General features: G+C 41.9%; 1 protein-coding gene across 5 annotated transcripts in view; it reads right to left on the reverse strand.

Annotated features, from left to right (window-relative positions):
- Positions 1-970: 970 nt before the first annotated feature.
- Positions 971-18,704, reverse strand: part of mib1 (MIB E3 ubiquitin protein ligase 1) — a 51,348-nt gene continuing 33,614 nt past the window's right edge. For 2 of the 5 annotated variants that reach the window (XM_086043014.1, XM_086043012.1), the window contains 10 exons: positions 13,394-13,526; positions 11,295-11,381; positions 10,824-10,982; positions 7,838-8,019; positions 6,971-7,160; positions 6,471-6,549; positions 6,224-6,382; positions 5,268-5,339; positions 3,876-3,976; positions 971-2,341 (listed from right to left, as the gene is read on the reverse strand). In XM_086043014.1, coding sequence (XP_085899140.1) covers positions 2,201-2,341; positions 3,876-3,976; positions 5,268-5,339; positions 6,224-6,382; positions 6,471-6,549; positions 6,971-7,160; positions 7,838-8,019; positions 10,824-10,982; positions 11,295-11,381; positions 13,394-13,526 — 1,303 coding nt within the window. In that variant the 3' untranslated portion in view covers positions 971-2,200. The remainder of the gene's footprint in view (positions 2,342-3,875; positions 3,977-5,267; positions 5,340-6,223; positions 6,383-6,470; positions 6,550-6,970; positions 7,161-7,837; positions 8,020-10,823; positions 10,983-11,294; positions 11,382-13,393; positions 13,527-18,704) is intronic. The other 3 variants (XM_086043016.1, XM_086043015.1, XM_086043013.1) reach the window with 3 other exon arrangements.

Here is an 18,704-nt window from a genome sequence, read left to right on the forward strand (position 1 = left end):
TGCTAAAATAAATCCGTTTTTTGAGAAAAATTTTTTTTTTTTGCCTTGATGCTGACCACTACTGCTAAACATCGCGTACATCCTCGATTGATCGGGTCATGCAATTCTACACTTAAAATAATAAATGTTAAAAAAAAAAAAAATATGTAAAAAAAAATCTTTGAGGTGGGTGATAATATTGTATATTACTACTTATCATACATTAAAAATGGAGGTGCTAGTCATCAGATAAACTCAAACAAATGGAGAAATATGCTACGAAATGGAAACGTTCAGCCATTTTTCACGTTAATGGGATGTCTGTAACGCGGAAACCCCATTATACGTATAAATCAAAAAAATGAACAAGTGTTTTTCACAGGACAGCGACGATATGCTAAATAATGTAAAATTCATAGTTTGGTGCAACAACTTTTGGGGACCACCCAAACGTGAGCCATCGCCACATTGTGAACAGGAATGAGTGATTTAACATTAACATTTTCGTTAAAGAGCTTCTTCTTAACTGCTAACCACTAACAGAAACCAAAAAAAAAATGTCAAATGATGTTCATTTAGCACAGGTGTGCCATAAAGAATATAGTTGTACTTATTGAACTGAGCAATGTACTGTATACGCACTGCTGTATATAGCGTGGCGCATGTAATAACGTTCATTTTTAAATTTGATGAATTTTTTTTTTACAAGATGCAAGGCTCCTCTCATCTTTTGATTAGCATAGGTGACCCATCGCACTCTGGTGTGGAGTCATAATTAAGGTGTTAGCATTTTCAATTAGCACATACCTCCACATCTACGCCCTGCCGGCTCCTCTGTGAGGCAGACGCTGCACAGCAGGGGAAAAGCAACAACAGGGTCATTTGCCCCCGCAATCCCTCTTTACACATCTGAGCTCGACTTGAAAAAACAAAAGCAACAAAAATGTCGTTAACAAACCTGCGAAACAAGATGGAAAAAAACACATTGTACTAACCGTTCATTGGCGACTTTTATTTCATCTATATGGTTTGTTTTAAAAGCACTTGTTTGCGATACAGACCGAAGAGTTTTTTTTCATGATACACGTCGTACTGCGTATGTCAAACATTCATGCCAAAAAAGGAGATGTGACTGATACATTTCCGACATGGACCAAATCAAACAGAAAATTGGCTTTTTTAAACAACAAAACAAAACACAGCCATAGTTTGGCATCGTCGGTGAAAAAACATGAAATTGTAATAAAAAGTTTCAGTCGGGAAAATAAATGGTGCTTGTCTGTTGAAGTAAGGCAAATTCCCTCCCAAAAAATCAATAGTTTGAGACTTGAAAAAAAACAAAACTTGATGAGTAGGTACTTGAAACAGTGAACAACCCCCCCACCCACGCCCCGCCCCACTTTCAACAAAGAACACACATAAAGATGTCCTTATGCACGCCGAAAAAAAAACCCTGTGAAAATGAATTGCAGATTTTTTGGAGGCTACATATTAGAAAGGCAGTGACACCTAGAAATCCTATTTTTTCTTTTTGGGCAGCAATACAAAATAATTTATCTACAATCCCACCAAGGAACTCTAATAGATTGTACTCTATTTCAATAAATGCTGACTTTTTGAGCAGAAACACACTTAAAGTAAAACAAGATAAAGAGCACCTTATCCCCCCCTCTGGACGTGTAGATTTTTGGAAGCTAATGGCAGCAAAACTCTTTGCACAAAAGTGTAAATGACTGAATGTTTGGATGTCTAGTCAACAAGGTGGTATTCTACCTGTGTCCTCACAGAACTGAAGGCTGACCCGCTCATGTTGCCGTTTCACAACGGGCCGGCCTCTCTTCCTCTGCCTCCTAAAAAATACTCACAGAACCATGAGAGTTTCCATACTGTTACGAAGCAAACAACTTAAAATCCATCCAGGATGCTTCCCACACAATAATAGGGATCAAACTTGGCTTTTTGGGAGGGGGGTGCAACACTTGACAACAAACAAGAGAGTGATCCAACTTCCTGCACTTGTGTCGTCACACACACAGTCAATGCCAGGGTAAGATTCAAGAGACGCGCCCCTTCAAGTTTGCGAAAAGGTTCGAGAGGCAGGATGAAGAGGGTTTCCGTTCAATATTAAATCCATGTTATGTAACAGAGTAAGACGGGATGCGCTTTGGTGGCTGGTGGTGGATTTGTGGGCGTGGGGGAGAAAAGTCTGACATTAGGGAGTCTAATAGAGGAGGATGCGGCGCTCGATGGCCTTGCGGCAGATGGGGCACTCGCTCATGCGGTCGCCGCACAGCTGGCAGGTACCGTGGCCGCACATGAAGATCATGTTCTTGAGCCGGTCAAGACACACAGGGCACATGGTCTGGGGATGGAACAGAGTGCACATGTCGGTGAAGGTAGCGCGGACTAGTGGCCACTTGTTACGTCTGCACGGCTTACAGATGAACCTTGATTAAAAATGACCATTCAAAGTTTAAAAAAAAAAAGAAGAAAAAAAAGATATATTGTGGCCACAATATAGCAATAACGTGAGCACAAAATCCAATCCAATCCAATTTATATAAACAGCACATTTAAAAAACAATGCTGCTACAAAGTGCTGCACATATGTTTGTGATATCACAACCAATGAATATATAAAGAAATCAAATAAATTCATAACAAAAATGAATAAATACAATGAAATTAAAACACACAGACAACAAAGTTCTCATTTGTAAGTGCAAAATAATCAGTTATGGCCACAATTTCCTATTTTGTGGCCACAAAATACTTTAGGAATGATGGGCTTACAAAATTCATTCATTCATTTGTGGGCATGAAACAAATACAAGGAGTACACAAAACGCTCATTTGTGGGTAAAATATCATTAAATCAAATTGCTCACACCTTCAAAAGAAACCTCAACCTTACCTTGCTTAGCACACTGTCCAGGAATTGTAATGTAGTGACAATAATAATGTATTTTGTTCACACAATGTATCTACTTTGCGACAACAAATTCACATTTTGTGTGCTCGTCACATCTATATTGCTGCCAAAATTAAAAAGGAAAAAAAAATGCCCATGTCTTGTATCCAACTGTGTATGTTTTTGTTGTTTATATTTGATGTAAACAGCAAAGAAGGTGGATCCATGGAGAAATCCACAACAAGAGTCCGCATTCACTCATTTCTATGCTGGAGGGCAAATAGGGAATCATCTCCCAAGTGCAAGTATTCTAAATCAGCCCTCAGGAAGCAAAGCTCAGTCTTGGAGCCTCAAGCAGGGATGGCAAACATCTGGATAAAGTGCTTGAGTTGACAAAGTCCTTTCAAAGCTTGAATATAGCCAGCGTGAGTTCAGCAGGTTGAGACTTAGAAAATGTGTCTGCTCAAAATCCTACTCCGATAATTGCACTTTGTTAATGGCAATGATGTCGGCCAAGAAACATCTCGATTGCATTTTGTTGTTCTTGTTCACACATTTGTCTATTCCTCAACCAAAATCCTATTAAATAGTAACTCAACTTTGTTGGGTTTTTTTTTTGGGGTGGGGGGATGAAATGAGAACATTTTTTCATAAACCCTCTAATCAATTAAATTGTTGCAATGGGTACCACCCACAAATAAATACATCACTGTTGTCTGAATCATTTTGTGGTATGCATTTCCATTTCCAAGTACATGTGGCTGATTTGCTATTTTTTGTATTTGAAATAACCCAAGGGGGGATTGAGTCCGAAAAAGCATCTGATTATCATCTCACTACCAAACGAATCATGTGAGCGACATGTGACAACTCCTGACAGCACAAGCCCAAGGTGGCATACAATAATGGTGTTCATTTTGGTCATGATCAGGTGGTATGAACTGTTGAACATATGGTTTCATCTGTAGTCCGAACGCTGGCTCACCTGCTCCTTGATGTCCTGCAGCTGCTGCTGGAGCTTCTGAACATCAGCGTTGACATTGGTGTTGTCCTTGTCCCGCTGCAGGGCGGGGATGTTGCCGCTAGCTGTTCGGACACATCAAAAGCACACAGAGACGTTGAGAGGAAACATCCGAGTCTGCCTGCCCTTCTTATACGACTTGCTCTGCGAGCGCCATTATATTACAGGCATAAAGAGAAAGCATAAGGCGCACATTTGCCAGAGCGATCCTTTAGCAATCCATCGAACACAGGCAAATACATTTGGCTTGTATAAGTCCGCAGCAACTGTACAAACACGAGTGGAACGCTGCCATAATGGCTCGTCTGTGCTCTCAATGAGAAAATAATTAAGAGTTATCCATATAGCCTCACCGGTGAGGTCATGAAATCCAATACATGAGCTGCATTAATGGTAATAACAATCAGTGTTATTGGTATTCATTAAACAAGTTTAATCATGTGGATGTAGTTTGCAGTGGTGTACATTAGGGATGAAACCACATACCAATAAAATGGGATTAAGATCCTAAGGGTTAGTATCACTGTTTCATATTTTTATGATCATTAATACCATGATGTTGCTGTTGGCAACCCAAAAGTGACCAGCAACAAATCTTGCGACTTTTTCTGATGTTACTGGAGCCCAGATGCAGCTCACCGCCTCCGTGTCCAGACTGCAGGATGGGCCGCCGCCGGTTGATTTAACTGCTGCCTCATTGTAAGTGTAGCTGGTGTGTGCACATTGCATAGAAACAATAATAATAATAATAATAATAATAATAATAAAAATGATAATAAAAATGAGTCAAACCCAACCAGTCTGTGTCCACTCGCTTCAGAGCAGGGAAAAAAAGGGATTTAGCCCTGAAGTGCAGGTACCCCTGACTATGTACAGAGGGTGGTAGATTTGTTTTGTTTTTTTAATTTAAAATCATCCAGTTTGCAATGCTTTTACTGCACCGTTGGTGGTTTTTTTTGTTTGTTTGTGGTCTTGTTACTTTTAGTAATATTGTGACATACCTACAATCGTGATGTGAAATTTTCACACCGTTTTTATCTCTTGTGTACAAAAAAAACATCATCCGCTTAAAAAAAATGGCAGCATACATGAAACAGAGACCTTATTTTCCTATTATGATTACTTGCAGTCGCAGCTCTCAGTATGAAAGTAGAAACAATTTTCACACAGCTCTTGTATTGGATTAAATTTGTGCAAGTGTCTAGTGAGTGTGTACGTTAAGAGCACTCACTGCTACAATGTGCATGTGTGGAGCTAAGAAGAAAAAAATGGGGAGGGGGGGGGCATAAGGGGGGCCAGGGCAGCAGTGTGATCAGAGCACTGATATGGGAGAGGGGACTGTGGAGTCATACTTACACCAACTTAGTGCCAGATTGTTGGGCTGGAGAAGATCCTGCGATCCCCCTGCCATAGAGTTAGAGCTCCCTGCTGGGAATAACCAGTCACATTGTTACAGCAGCTATAGCTAGAAGCTGGCCCGTAGGACCAGCGGAACTACTCACTACAAGCCTCTAAAGTGAGGTTCAAAGAGAGATTTGAAGAAGAAGCCAGCAGGAAATAAGAGGGGGAAACAGAGGCTTTTTAAAGTAGTCATACGATTGACTCACTAGCATCTCATGCACCTGATTAAGAGCTGGTGTTGCTAGGATCAGAGAGGGGGAACACATTTTATTTAATGCTGCCCCTTGCATGGGTGTATGCCTGCTAACCCGCGAGCCAACCCTCCCGCGGGGAGAAATAAGGGAACCAGAAGACATAATATTAAAAAAATAATAATAATAATAATTAAATAAATAACAATAATAAAAATCAGTGAACTTGCAACAGTTTCCCTTTTAACTCAACACAAAACAGAAAATGTGAGATGTAACTGAACCGGAGATGTGGACCATAAAAATAATAAAAGGCTCAGAGACAAGATGGGAGTATGAATGCAACCTGATAAAAAAGATATTTACACGGTTTGTTCAAATAGAACTCATCATCATATTCACTGTCGGAGAGGCTTTATCCATAATAGCATTCGCCTTCACCTTGGATCGTATTGTGGAAAATACAGGCCTATTTCTACAGAATCTAAATTACTTCCCCATTAGGTAAAATACATTCATTAAAAATAGATGAACACACACAGCAAATCATAAACATTGATGAGTTCAAATTCATGGAAACAGACGCGACATAAGCAATGCAAACATAAGAGAGAGGACATGATTAAAACGAGGCAGCAGCAGCAGAGAAGGAGGGGAAAAAAGAAGTCAAGAAAGAAACGTTAAAGGAATTAAAAGGGAACGTGTGGAAGATTCACTCACTAATGTCATCATCATCATCATCATCCACATCATCATCATCTGCGGCATCATCATCATCATCATCCTCCATACCTTTCCCCCCACAACAAAGCACGAAGGGGGTACGGCGCTCCACCACAGCCCGACACTGTACGCACTTCTTCATGAGGCTGGCACAGTCTGGACGGACAAACAGAAAAACAGTTAACATCTCATTTCTATTCCGCGTTCATGTCCACGTGTCAATATTTTCTCGGTTGCCACTTACTCTCACAAGCGCACATGTGGCCGCAGGGCTGGAACAACACAGCCGCCTTTTTGTCGGAACATACCACGCACTCCTCGATCTGTAGGTGAGATGCAAAGGGGAATGAAAAAAAATAAATGCCTCTCCCGAAATAGATGTCTCTCCCAAGAAGAAAACAAAACCAGGTAGTAATATGATGCAAGGCTCATGTAAAAATAATCTTCCTGCAACCCCGTCCATCCTCGTCCTTTTAAAGCGGTTCCGTCCTTACCTTACTTGAATTTGGAATAAACACATCTCCCTACATAGACATATTAGCTGTATACATAATGTGTGTTTGCTCTGCTTAAGTTTAATATGTGTTCAGGAAAGGCAAAATCGAATGCACTTATGGACGATGTAAGCCGCTTCCCTACCAGTGATTTCAACTAGCGGGGCAAAAGTGAAGTGACAAAAGCTATTGATGAGAATAGGAAGCAAAAGAGAAATAAAATACGAAGGTGTGTTGATGTTTGAGATACCTTGGTGCGTGACTGAACTTGATCTTTGCAGATGAGACACTTCTTGACACGCGGTGAGCACAGGGAGCATGTGGCGATGTGTCCGCAAGGCCCGAAGAGAGTGTCTCTCTTCATGTCAGAGCACACCATGCACTCCTCCAAAGACTCCATGTTACTGTTCAGAGACGGGCTGCGGGTGCCCACCTGGCCGCTGTGAAGTCACACAATGAAGAGGGGGCGGGGTCTTTAAAAATCAAGAAACTAACGACTACAATGAAAACACGAAACTATAAAAGCGTCAGTATGCTTATCATTCACTTTTCTATTTGTCACATTTTGGCTTAGAAGTAGGACCGTACTTTCTGTGGCTAAATGTGTCTGGCGGCCCCCTTGCTCATTTTCGTTTAATGAGATGGAGAACTTGGCACTAAATCACCAAAACAAATGAGTTCTTAAATTATGATTACACACTATCTCCAAATGATGTTTTCTGACAATCAATCAAAAGCTTACGTAAACACTTTTGAGTCCAAACACGGTTGAGCAGAGGGACTTTTAAAGCAGCAAATGATTAGATTGTATCTTTTAAAACTAATAACCACCAATTAATACAATAATACACACATTTTAAAAGGTAATACAATTATAGATCGAATTTTAAACTTTAACAATATCATTACACACTATATTATAATATGCGGATCACCGAAGAGCGATTCAATTTCACTTCAATATTGCAGCCGAAAATGTATTATTGATGCATGTGAGAATAATTCTTCAATTGAATCCAACAGGAACAAACTCAGGAAAGACTTGGTGAATGAGACCTATGGTTACAGTGTTGAGTGGCACGCTAGTAAGCTAAAGAGCCAAACTTTAGGCGTTTACCTGGTCTTCTCTTTATGGCATTTGGCCAGCGCCTTGCAGAGGCTGGGGTCGGGACACAGGTCCAGAGGCGATTGGCCCTTCTTGTTACGAATGGTCAGGTCTGCTCCGTTGGCGGCCAGGAAGCAGGCGATTGATGCCGCGCTCTTCTTTTCCGCCCCCTGGGTGCCTAAGCCCATGATTAGCTGCAAGAAAAACAAACAAACGGGCGGTGAGCCGTTGTAGACAGAAGCGGATGATCCATGTCAGAGTGCCATCAGATCACCAGCAATTATCCAATCAGAGACATGTTTTAAGAAGCCTCTCTGGCAGCGTAACCGCATCGAAAATCTCATTATCTCAACATCCCCTTCTCAGTCAGAGTGTGACAGTCGTCAGCATGTAGCCAATGTAGCTAATTCAATTCTCATCTGGAGGAAGGGAGCGCCACGCGAGAGCGACCCGAGTACACCCGCTTCGATTAGGCCCCCCATCGTCTTTGACCAAGTGTACTGGGAAGGAGCATGAGGACCGACAGAAGAGGAGAAAGAAAAAGTAAAGCGGGGAACACACAGACGGATTTTTAACATCTTCGCCTAATTTTTAAAGGGTGGAGACCCCATTTGTGCTCTTATTGTGCGCGTGTACTAAAGATGTCCAACACAGCAACACACACGTACCAATGTTTGCTTTCGTACCAAGATGGACCCATGAGAGGTAGTGTGATGTCAGGGACTGCAGATGGAAAGTAGCCGTTGGCTAATCCTGGCGCATTTACATGTAAATGTTCATTAATATGCACTGTCCCTTTTAAATAAATAAATTACAAACACCATGGGGCATCCAGACTATTATCTAGGGCTGCAGCTATGAAATATTTTGGTATTTGGATATCCTACTGAAAATTCTATTGAATAATCAGGTAGTATTCTGACAAATTTCTTTTTTAAAAAATTTTTTTAAGTAATCCAACGGCTATAGCCAGCCTTTATGGGGCACTTGAGCACTGCTAGTGCCATCGCTAAACGCTGGCAACGGGCGGCCTACACAGTGTCAGCGTAATTAAGTTGTTTTTTTTAGTGCCCTTAATTAGCGATTGAACATTTTTTTTCAGGACACCGTTGTGTTGTTGAAGTCGGCTGCAACAGTTTGCGAGAGCAAACGACCCCAAACGGAGTCAAATCAGCCGTTACACTGCGACACGCTGACGGGAACAACTTCAAAATAGAAGCATTCCTAGGCACTGATGTCCATGTATTTAATAAATAAAGCGGGTTTACACAGCACAATCATTCAAGGAAAACATTCCAACGACATCCGAATATCAGGCCTTTTCCTCCAGATGGGGGAGTTAAAAAATGCTCAAATATAGCCAAAACGTGAGTGTGTGCACCCCTCTTAAAACGGAGACTGGATGTGGCTGCCATGTTGTATCCCTGTAGGCAGGGCTTCAAGCCATCCATGCAGGGATAAACAATACGGGCAATCAGGTACAACATGGACGTGGTGCTCTCTCTCTCTTTCTCTTGGATAAACTTGTTCCAGCTACTGTACGGGCCGCTTGGTTGCCTCCCTACAAGTGTCAGGCTACAATCTTGAGTGACGGGCTAAGTAGTGTGCAAGCCAGTGGTGAAAAACAAGGGGGAGCTCTCAGCGCTGCGCTTGAAGTCCAAATGGGAACTTTCGTCTGCGTCTCATACCGATCTTCATAAAGGTGTGAAGAGGACCATGGCAGAATTCTGACTAGACAAATCTAAATACAGTCAGTAAGAATCATAACTGAATGAGTCAACACTGTCTGTTCACTCTAATCGGGGGCGCTATTAAAGAGACGAAAACGAAGTTGTTGACAACTTGCTACACATAACAGAAAGTTCTGAAACTTTTCCAGTTAGCAGTTTTCGGAATAACAACATTAGGTAAAGTAAAGTAACATTTTAACATTCCCAAATGTCATTGGCATACAATTAGAAGTTAATAACTGTATAAGACCCATATAAAAAACTAAAATAAAGGAAAAGTACTCATCCTTTGAAACCACATAATAGAGAGAGAAAATGAAGGTGTTGGTAGAGCAATACTGTCACCTAGTGGTGTTTTAAAGATGTAAGAAATAAGTACTGTGAAGTTAATAATACAATATAGTAATTGTTTTTTTATTTATTTTTTTTTAGAAAAACTGAACGAAATTCTGATTATATTGTATTCATTAATAATTTCATTTCAGGGTTAGAAATGAATGACCTCTTAGCCAATTTTAGCAGAGGTGGCCAGCAAACAGATGTTTAAGGCCAAAAAAATAAAATTTTTAAAATTGTCAAAATATGACTTAGGCCATTATTTTAAGAGGCTGACGATATTATTATTACTGTATTAAAGACGGTCACAAAGACACATTTGTGCCATTAATCCTAGAGATGCTCGCTTAGTTCAAGTCCCACAAGATTTGCTAACAAAATGTATGACATTGAGGGCATTCATATTAGTAAAACTAAAATGACCCCCAAAAAAACCCCAATACCATGATTTTCATTTTAAAGGTCTACTGTTTGGAAATGTAAGCACGGGATATTGCAGTTGATTCAAAATATATTGCTTTCAATCGGAGCTTTGAAATCAGTGCCTGTTTGCACAAGTTGTTGACAAAAAGGATAGAAGAAAAACACTTCAAGGGTTATCTCAGCAAATTAGAATGTCGAAAGGTTCATTTACTCCAGTAGTTCAATTAGAAAAGTTAAACTCATATTATATTGAATCATTCAACACATGGGAAAATAATTGTCAGATGATCAATTCCTACATAATTTCCCTATTAAAAATCATTTTGAATGTGGTATTTAATTAAATTCAAGGTGGTGAATCTGGGTTTTATTGGCTATAAACTTTAATTAGTAAATAAATCATATAAAAATAAAATATGAAAAAAAAAATGCCTTTTGTATAGAACTACCGAAAGAAATATGAAATTGTTATTGAGGTGCAACTGTCATGAAAAAATGTGCCTGTATACCGTGTTCTTGGAGGGCTCCCAAGGCTCCACTTTGCTGACGTCCTGCATATCCTGGAGTTGCCGCAACTGGGACAGCGTGTGGTGTCGCAGTGCCTCGTGGAGCGGCGTGTCCCCGTCCTTGTCCTGCACGTCCAGCTTGGCCTCGGCTCGCACCAGCAGCTGCCGCGCAAACATGGCGAGGGAAAAAAAAAAAAAAAACTCTTTTCAGTGGCCATCTTTTTTTACGGTGCATTGTAAATGCCATAAAGCAGGTTTACATGTCGCTCCTGGCATCGTTGAGTTTCACTATTGTGAGCACTGTACATCAAAACGTCCCTTTTTTTTTAAAAAAATTGAATCCACAAGATGGCAGTGTTGCAAACCCCATGCAAAAAGACAGATTTGTCCTGTCAAAGTATTACTGTAGTGTCTGTGACTTACTGTGTTTGAGATAAGAACACATAATGAGGAAGAACAAGTGCACAGTCTTACTCTGACAATCTGGGTGTGCTGACGCTCTACGGCCAGGTGTAAGGCTGTCTGCTGGTTGACGTTCTGGATGTCCAAGCTGGCGTTGCCCTGACAACCAGAAAAAATAATAACAAGGAAAGACACATCAAATTTAGCAAATGCATTAATGAATTGACATACACAACACATGCTACAGATAGATATGACAGATGGGAAAATAAAACTTCAATGGTGTGTCATGTAAAGTAACCGGGCCAAAATCCAAACCAAGGTGTAAGGTTCTGTAAGTCAATATGCTCTCTCTACGTGCTAATTACTGTAGCATGTACTAAATTAAATAATTGTACTGCTATTTAACTGCATACTGCTATTTACTGTAATTACATTGCTCGCATAGACAGACCCCTACTCATACTCGCATTCACACCTATTAGTCTTTCATGAACTTAACAGACAGGTTTTTGGAACGATGGAGTAAGCTGCACAAGGGAGGCCTTAGCTGAATTTGAACCCTGAACCTTTCCCGGACATGCTAACTAATACTTCATATCATCACACTTGTCCTCTAAAATGAATTTGCGTATATAGTTCGGGTACTCCCATATTGGGAAAACATTAGTTCACTGAAGGCTAAATTGTCAATTAAGTCGATTATGAAATTAATGGACAATTATTTTCAAAATCGAGTAATTGTTTGAAACTACTGCTTAACTTAAAATTATCCAAATCTTATGATTTTAGCCTCTCAACAGTGAATATCCTCAGATGTATGCTGTCCTTCGTGGAAGCAGACCGATTGCGTATCTTTGCGTTTAAGCAAAATAAGACATTAGCAAATCTGCTTTTACTTTGGAAAACTATGAGCGAACCAGTAAGCGAATCCGTTTCAAAAATGTTGGCGAGTACAACACCAATCCCTCTCGTGTAATATTGCTTTAGTGCTGTTTAGTTTTTTTTTTTTTTAAATCACTAAACAATACCAATTGTATATCAATAATTGATTAATAATCAGTAAACTGGAAAAAGTGCTTTTGTAATACACTTTAATGCAAAATAAAATTGTATTTGATTATTTGATAGAATAATCTATTTTAAAAATAGAAGCCAGAAGCCTGACAGGATATGCTCCAGCTCACGAACAACCCAAATGAGGACAAGTGCGTTAGGAGCTGAATGGATTTCGCTCACATTCTACTGAGAAGTCAGACTCCAGTTCAATTTCACGTTCTATTGTTATCGTTCTACTTGTTCAGGTAGCCTTATGTGTCAGAGGTCTTGTGAGATTTGTGTGATGTCAAGCGCGATGGCAGTTCAGCCTTCCAAGTTTTTAATTTGATTATTGAGGCATATTTTCCCTTACAGGTTTGGAGGTTACACTATAAGATGCAAAAATAATTTTCTGAATGATGAAAAATGGTCAAAACACCCATGTGCCATGTACCATAGCAGAACCTTCTGTTTCTTTAACCTTGTCTGTCAAAAGAAGGGCAAGCGGGCTAGGTGTTTAAAAAAAAAAAAAAGTATCTAACAACACAACATGTGACTATTACCCCCCAAATTGCAAACTCCTCAGCTGAGAAGATGTGCAGGGAAGCTAATGATTGTGATCAGTTTGCTAATTAATTCTGCAAGAAATAAGACTGGCTGGGTGGGTGACTGGGGGAATCTGCAGTGCACCCCGCATGAGCGCTAAACAGAAGGCTGAGGCATCGCTGCGAAACAGCCCTGCGGAGAATTATGGGGAGGGGGTGAGGTTTTCCAAGCGCGTGTGGGGAACATTGCAGCTATATTTCTGCCGCGCACCTTATCCTAAATAACCCAGTTGCTGCTTAGTCAGGTGACTTTTGCAGCAAACTCCTGTAAGTCTTCTGGGAATTAAACGAAGGGGGTGAAGGAGACCGTGAAGCTATGATTGCATGAGGGGGAGGGTACACGGCCTTAAAGAACACCCCTGGAGGCCCCGCAAACCGTATGGATTCAATTAAAAAAATAAAATAAAATGGCAGCAGCTTGGTGTGGCCTAGTACAGCATGGCTGGCTGCGGGGAGCACAATTGCCGCATCTGTCGCCGGGCATTTAAATGAGCAAGGGGCCCGGCCCGCTCGCTCGCTCGTCGTTACCTGATGAACTAACAGCTCTGCCACCTCCACGTGGTTGTTGAGGGCCGCCAGGTGCAGTGCGGTGTAGCCGTCGTCCTTCTTCTCGTCCACGATCCAGGGCCTAGGCAGTTTGGATAGCAACACGCGCATCGCACTGCAGACGAGAAGAAAAAAAAAAAAAGTAGCGGTGAGGGCACGAGTTAGAGGAAGGCGCTAAAATCAATTGGGCAAAAGGTCCAAATTAGGGATCGGAAATGTCAAAATAAATCCAGATGAGTCTAAATATCGCACGGTGGGGATCGGGTGAGGTGCTGTAAACAAACAAAGTTTGCAAGGTTAGAGCATCTGATACACAGCATGATCCATTTACACCACATCCCATTTTCATACATGGCTAAAAGCGCATTTAATCAACTTAAAGGACGAGTGGCTCTCCCTAAAGCACCGTTATTTACAACTCGCGCGGCGATTAATCACGGCCGTCTGACGACAACTGTCACATTTCCATAATAAAAAAACGGTTTTCCGGGCAAAGTATTTCATAAAAATGCGCCACAAAATGACAGATTTAGCGCAGGAAACATAAATCTATGTTTTCACAGCCATCACTGGATGCTGAATGCGTATGTTTAATGTTTTAAAATGTTTCCGCGGACCTGTGTTCCCTGCTTCTGACGACAAACACATATTTATGAGCTGCTTATGTTCCTCTCAGTTGCGAACGACAGCTTGCAATGTCATGAAAGCATTGCATTGATATTTTAGACCGAAATCACCATAAGTCAGTTTAATGGCTCGATTTTGATCCGGGTTCAGCGAAAAATGTACTTTTGCCGTCCCCGGCAATCAAGGTTGTCGGCGGTCGGTTTATCGTTGCAGTCGGTTCATTCTTAAAACAAATAATGGTGATGAGCTTTTAGTCTTAAATGAAATGAAAGGGAGAGGGCCGGTCTGTGGCGAAAGTATGCGTTTTGAAAGAGAGACCCGGTAGCCATTAGAAATACCACCATAATTTAACTTTGTCGATACAAATATTGACTGTCATAATTACATTTCTAGTTTAGGAATGGGGCGAAATGATCTTGTTTGCACAGTGGTGTAAGAATGTTATGCGACATAAGAAGCCACGTTCAGCTACGGCCAAACTTACCGTTCTTCCATTTGGTCCCTTAATATGGCCTTATGTTAGCTAGAAGTGTTTTCCAAACAAATATTCACTCCGTGACGTTTTGAGGTTACGCACAGTGTGAAACGAACAGTTGGTGGGCTATGTACCCACCAGAGCATTTGATCCAGACCACCATTTGAATCTTGAAATGAATAAAATCTCTGAGAAGAAACTGTTATAAAAAGTCCTCAAAACATTCAAAATATAGAGTACACAGAGCCGCTCTGACAGTACCAACATACGATGTTATGAGGTTTCAAACGTTGTGATGTAAGAATATGGACTCAAGCGGGACAAGGCAGCAGCCTTGGTTACATTCTTACTTACTACTATTCGTTTGATTGTTTTATATTTATGGCCTTAGAGTGCTTTGCATAAAAATATTTACTCTAATTATGACTCCACTTCTGCTTCAGCATAACTGATGGTGACAAACTAGGATGAGTACACATTTATGCACAAATTCGTGTTACGCTGATAAATGAATGGAACTCCATCGTAAACAGAGGACACCCTGTACTTGTTACAAACATGACAACGTAAGGCTTTTTTAAATTCATTTTTTTTATTTTAAACGAAATGGAGATTCAGACAGCAGCCCCCTTTTACTCCAGGGCAAATAGGGGAAAGCCATTTGTCGCTTTGTGACCCACCAAAGTGTCTCTCATCGGGAGGCAAAAACAATATTGTTTGCACGCTGTTGTTTAACTTAAGTGCTGTGATGTGGTATGAAAGGGAGCCGGCTGTTTCTGCTCAACTGAAGGTCATTTGGAGGGTGCGTGCACACTGCAAAATTGAGTAAAACGAAGGAAGAGTGCAAGGACGCTTCAATGTCGCGCCGTGTTATAAATAAAAACATTGACAGTCAAATTATAATTACAACAATTGCATTACAATGCACTGCAGCTTGAAGTCATTATCTCTATACCACCAGACATTTTTGCGTTTGAATTTGAAAACAAATGAACACTAAATTAAAAGGAACTCATCCTTAATGCAGAGGGGAGGCTGTGATTGTGCAATTTGAAGGACTGCGTATTTTCCACAAAGACCGTATGAAATTGGAAATAAAAAATATAAGTACAAAACTGGTCTGAGGTCACTGATCCCATTTGTGGTTAGGGGACACGCTGTACCTTCAAGAAGCATTAAAGCGGCGACCTTGATTAGCACCCAACAATCACGCAGGGCATATCTTTGAACTGCGACAAAAGGAGCCATCTCTTCTTTATTCTTTTACTCTTCAATACGGCCAAGCAGCCCTTAACCTGGCGTGTTTATAATCGGGGGTCCGTACGGAGGGGACACACGGGCGACGAGGGGGAGGCACACTCGGGATAATCAATGGAAAAAAAAAAAAAAAAAAAATTCAAGGATGACATGTTTGCCGAGGTAATCAGGATGGTGGGCTTTTGCCTCATCAGCACGGCCACTCGAGGGGCCGGCACGAGGCATTTCCGTGCGGGCATGTACTTGCTGTACTGCTGCAGTGATGAACAGTGCAGCATAGCTCTCTCTCTCTCTCTCTCTCTCTCTCTCTTGCTCTCGCTCTCACTCCGATTGCACCTGCATTGCTTGCAGCCATCTTCAACTACTTAATGCAGAGGCGCGCCGCTTAAACGCGATGGCGACCGCGCCCCTCCACCCTCATCACACATTCACAACACATCGCCTTTGTTACGGAGAACTATTTGCTCGCCTACTGTAGATTTAACCTCTCATGGGTGGGGGTGAGGAGGAGGGACACTTTCGACTAATTCAATCCGCCGCGCTCCCACCGGGAAGGAGCTTCTTACTCTGGGACTTAGACAAGCAAATTATGCAAGAAAAGACCTTGTCACGTTACGAGTCTCGCCTGAAGCTATAACATGAAAGCCGTTCCTAGTGCTTGTACGTTGCACTTCTTTAGCCAGCTTAGACTGAAAAGACATTATTACACTGTAAATCCAGTACGCTCAAGTACAATGGTGACGTACGAAGACGCCAAAATTTAACGATGCCATTACAAATGACTTAGTGGTATTTAATGCATATCAGAGAGTGGACTTTTGATTCATTCATTTCATCATTTCATTTGGAAATGCATGGCGCTGAGGCCCGTCGTCACACACACCAAGTGACGCAGCCCAACGCAGCTGGAGTGGATCATGGACATCGCAGTCGACTCTTCTTCACACACCAAGCGATTGAGCGCCGGATATCTACCACTGCAGAGAAAAATATGTACAGTATGTATGCAGTAGTCCAACACTATTCACGGAGGATAGGGATTGGACCGGCAAAAAATCTGGCCATTATAAATGCCTTGGGAGAAAAAGTATATATTTTTCATTTCAAACACAATGTGCACAACTGTCTATGAATCCATGTGTTCTATCCACACTCAAAGGATCATTTGATGCAGCTACCGAATTTCAGTGCAACTGCGGGAATTTCGATCATGCATGTGTTGGTCAAGTGATCAAATGTTGGAACAAGTAGGCCCAAAATGTTTTTAATGGGGCTGTGATCGGGGCTCTGCCTTGGACACTGCTAAATAAAAATGTCCTTCTGGGGACTGTTCCCACAAAGGGAGAAGTATCCATGCATCCGTTTATTTTCTACAGCACTTGTCCTCATTAGGGTTGCGGTTTAGCTGGAGTATATTACAGCTGAATTTGACCAAGAAGCCAGTTACAACCCGGACTGGTGGCCAGTCATGCGCAGAAGAGTTAGGAGCATAGCACTCCAAAACGTCCTCATATGATGAAGAATTAAGATTACGGGGGTTCATGGATATTAATCAATGTATGAGTTGTCCATGTGGACCACAAACCAGGAATGGTCTCCGTGACAGCAGGAGGCCATGTTTGTTTCTAAGGGTAGGAACAAAAGGCGAGATGGAAGACTCTGAGAAAGTGGGTCACCCTGCGAGAGATGGCCACAAGTCCCTTAGGAGTGTGCCACTGAGGACTGCTGTCTCGGGTCTGCAATTTGTCATTGACCGGGACGCGGCTGTTTGTCACCGCATGGCAGACAAGTGAAGCGTCTTTGTGTGCCGGGGCCCCGTCCGCCGCCGTGGGCCGGGCTGACAGCTCATCTGTGTGCTGGTCAGTTGCCGGTATTAGAAGGGGAAGTGAAGAGTGACAATGTGGGCAGGACGGGCACAGTCAACATCCACGACGGAGATTAATGGCGGCGTGAACACATATGGCTACTCTGATGTAGGAAACGTGTTTGGCATACTTACAGTCATTAAATGTCCTCCCGCGCGGGAAGAGCGTTAGAAAATTATTCACAGAGCACTGCCACACCCGCTTTGGCAAAGCAAAATGGGTGATTAAGTGTATAATGACATTTAAATAAATGCAATCTTGCGATTACAGGGGATCAGGTCTATCAAAACCTTAATCAAATGGAAATAAATGTGACGCCAAGTTTATAGTTGACCTTGCGGGTAGTAAATTAACAATATCCTAGACAAATGCAGATCCTTCACTGAGCTGTGAAGTGGACTTTGGGTGATTGTTATGTCAAAAATATTGACATTTGCTGATCTTAATTGCGCCTGCCTTAGTTTGCCAAGCTGCACTGTCAAGATATTTCTTCCAGAGTTTCTTTGAATGGAAATGTCTCTTTTGGACTGGCCTTCAATGAGGTGTCCAAGAGTATGTTTACACAACAGCTCCTTCTTTTGGAACTTCCACCTCCCAGCGCTAAGGCTTTCCACTCACACGGCAATGTTTGCACTCATATGGCCGGTACTATTACAAACCACTCAAATGGCACTCTGGCCATGACCCCCATCCCATGCAGTCAATTAGATATAGCGCCTCACTTCATCAGGGCCATCCCACATCATTGTCTGCGCCGCGGTGGACTGAGTAAATCAAGGCGCGTCGCAGTCGAGTCACCGGTGCAGCGCAGGAGCCGAGAGACAAGAACTTGATGGGCGCTGCTCTGTAAAAGACTTTTTCATTACCATGCTGTGAAGAGAATAATTCCCCCCCCCCTCCAATGTGACCTTCCCCTGCCGCCTATACCTGAGGCTCCCGCGTTGGCGTGCTTTTATTAGGGATTATTTGCATAAACCGAACAAGTGGGGGGGAGGAGATGCGACGGGTACGTTCCAGTGACGTCTCGGTTATCAGTCTATTGTCCGTACCTTGAAGGTTGTTTGCAAGC

This window comes from Filicampus tigris, chromosome 10 (assembly GCF_054856515.1).
Source record: "Filicampus tigris isolate MCC_2025a chromosome 10, RoL_Ftig_1.0, whole genome shotgun sequence".
NCBI classification, from domain to species: domain Eukaryota; kingdom Metazoa; phylum Chordata; class Actinopteri; order Syngnathiformes; family Syngnathidae; genus Filicampus; species Filicampus tigris.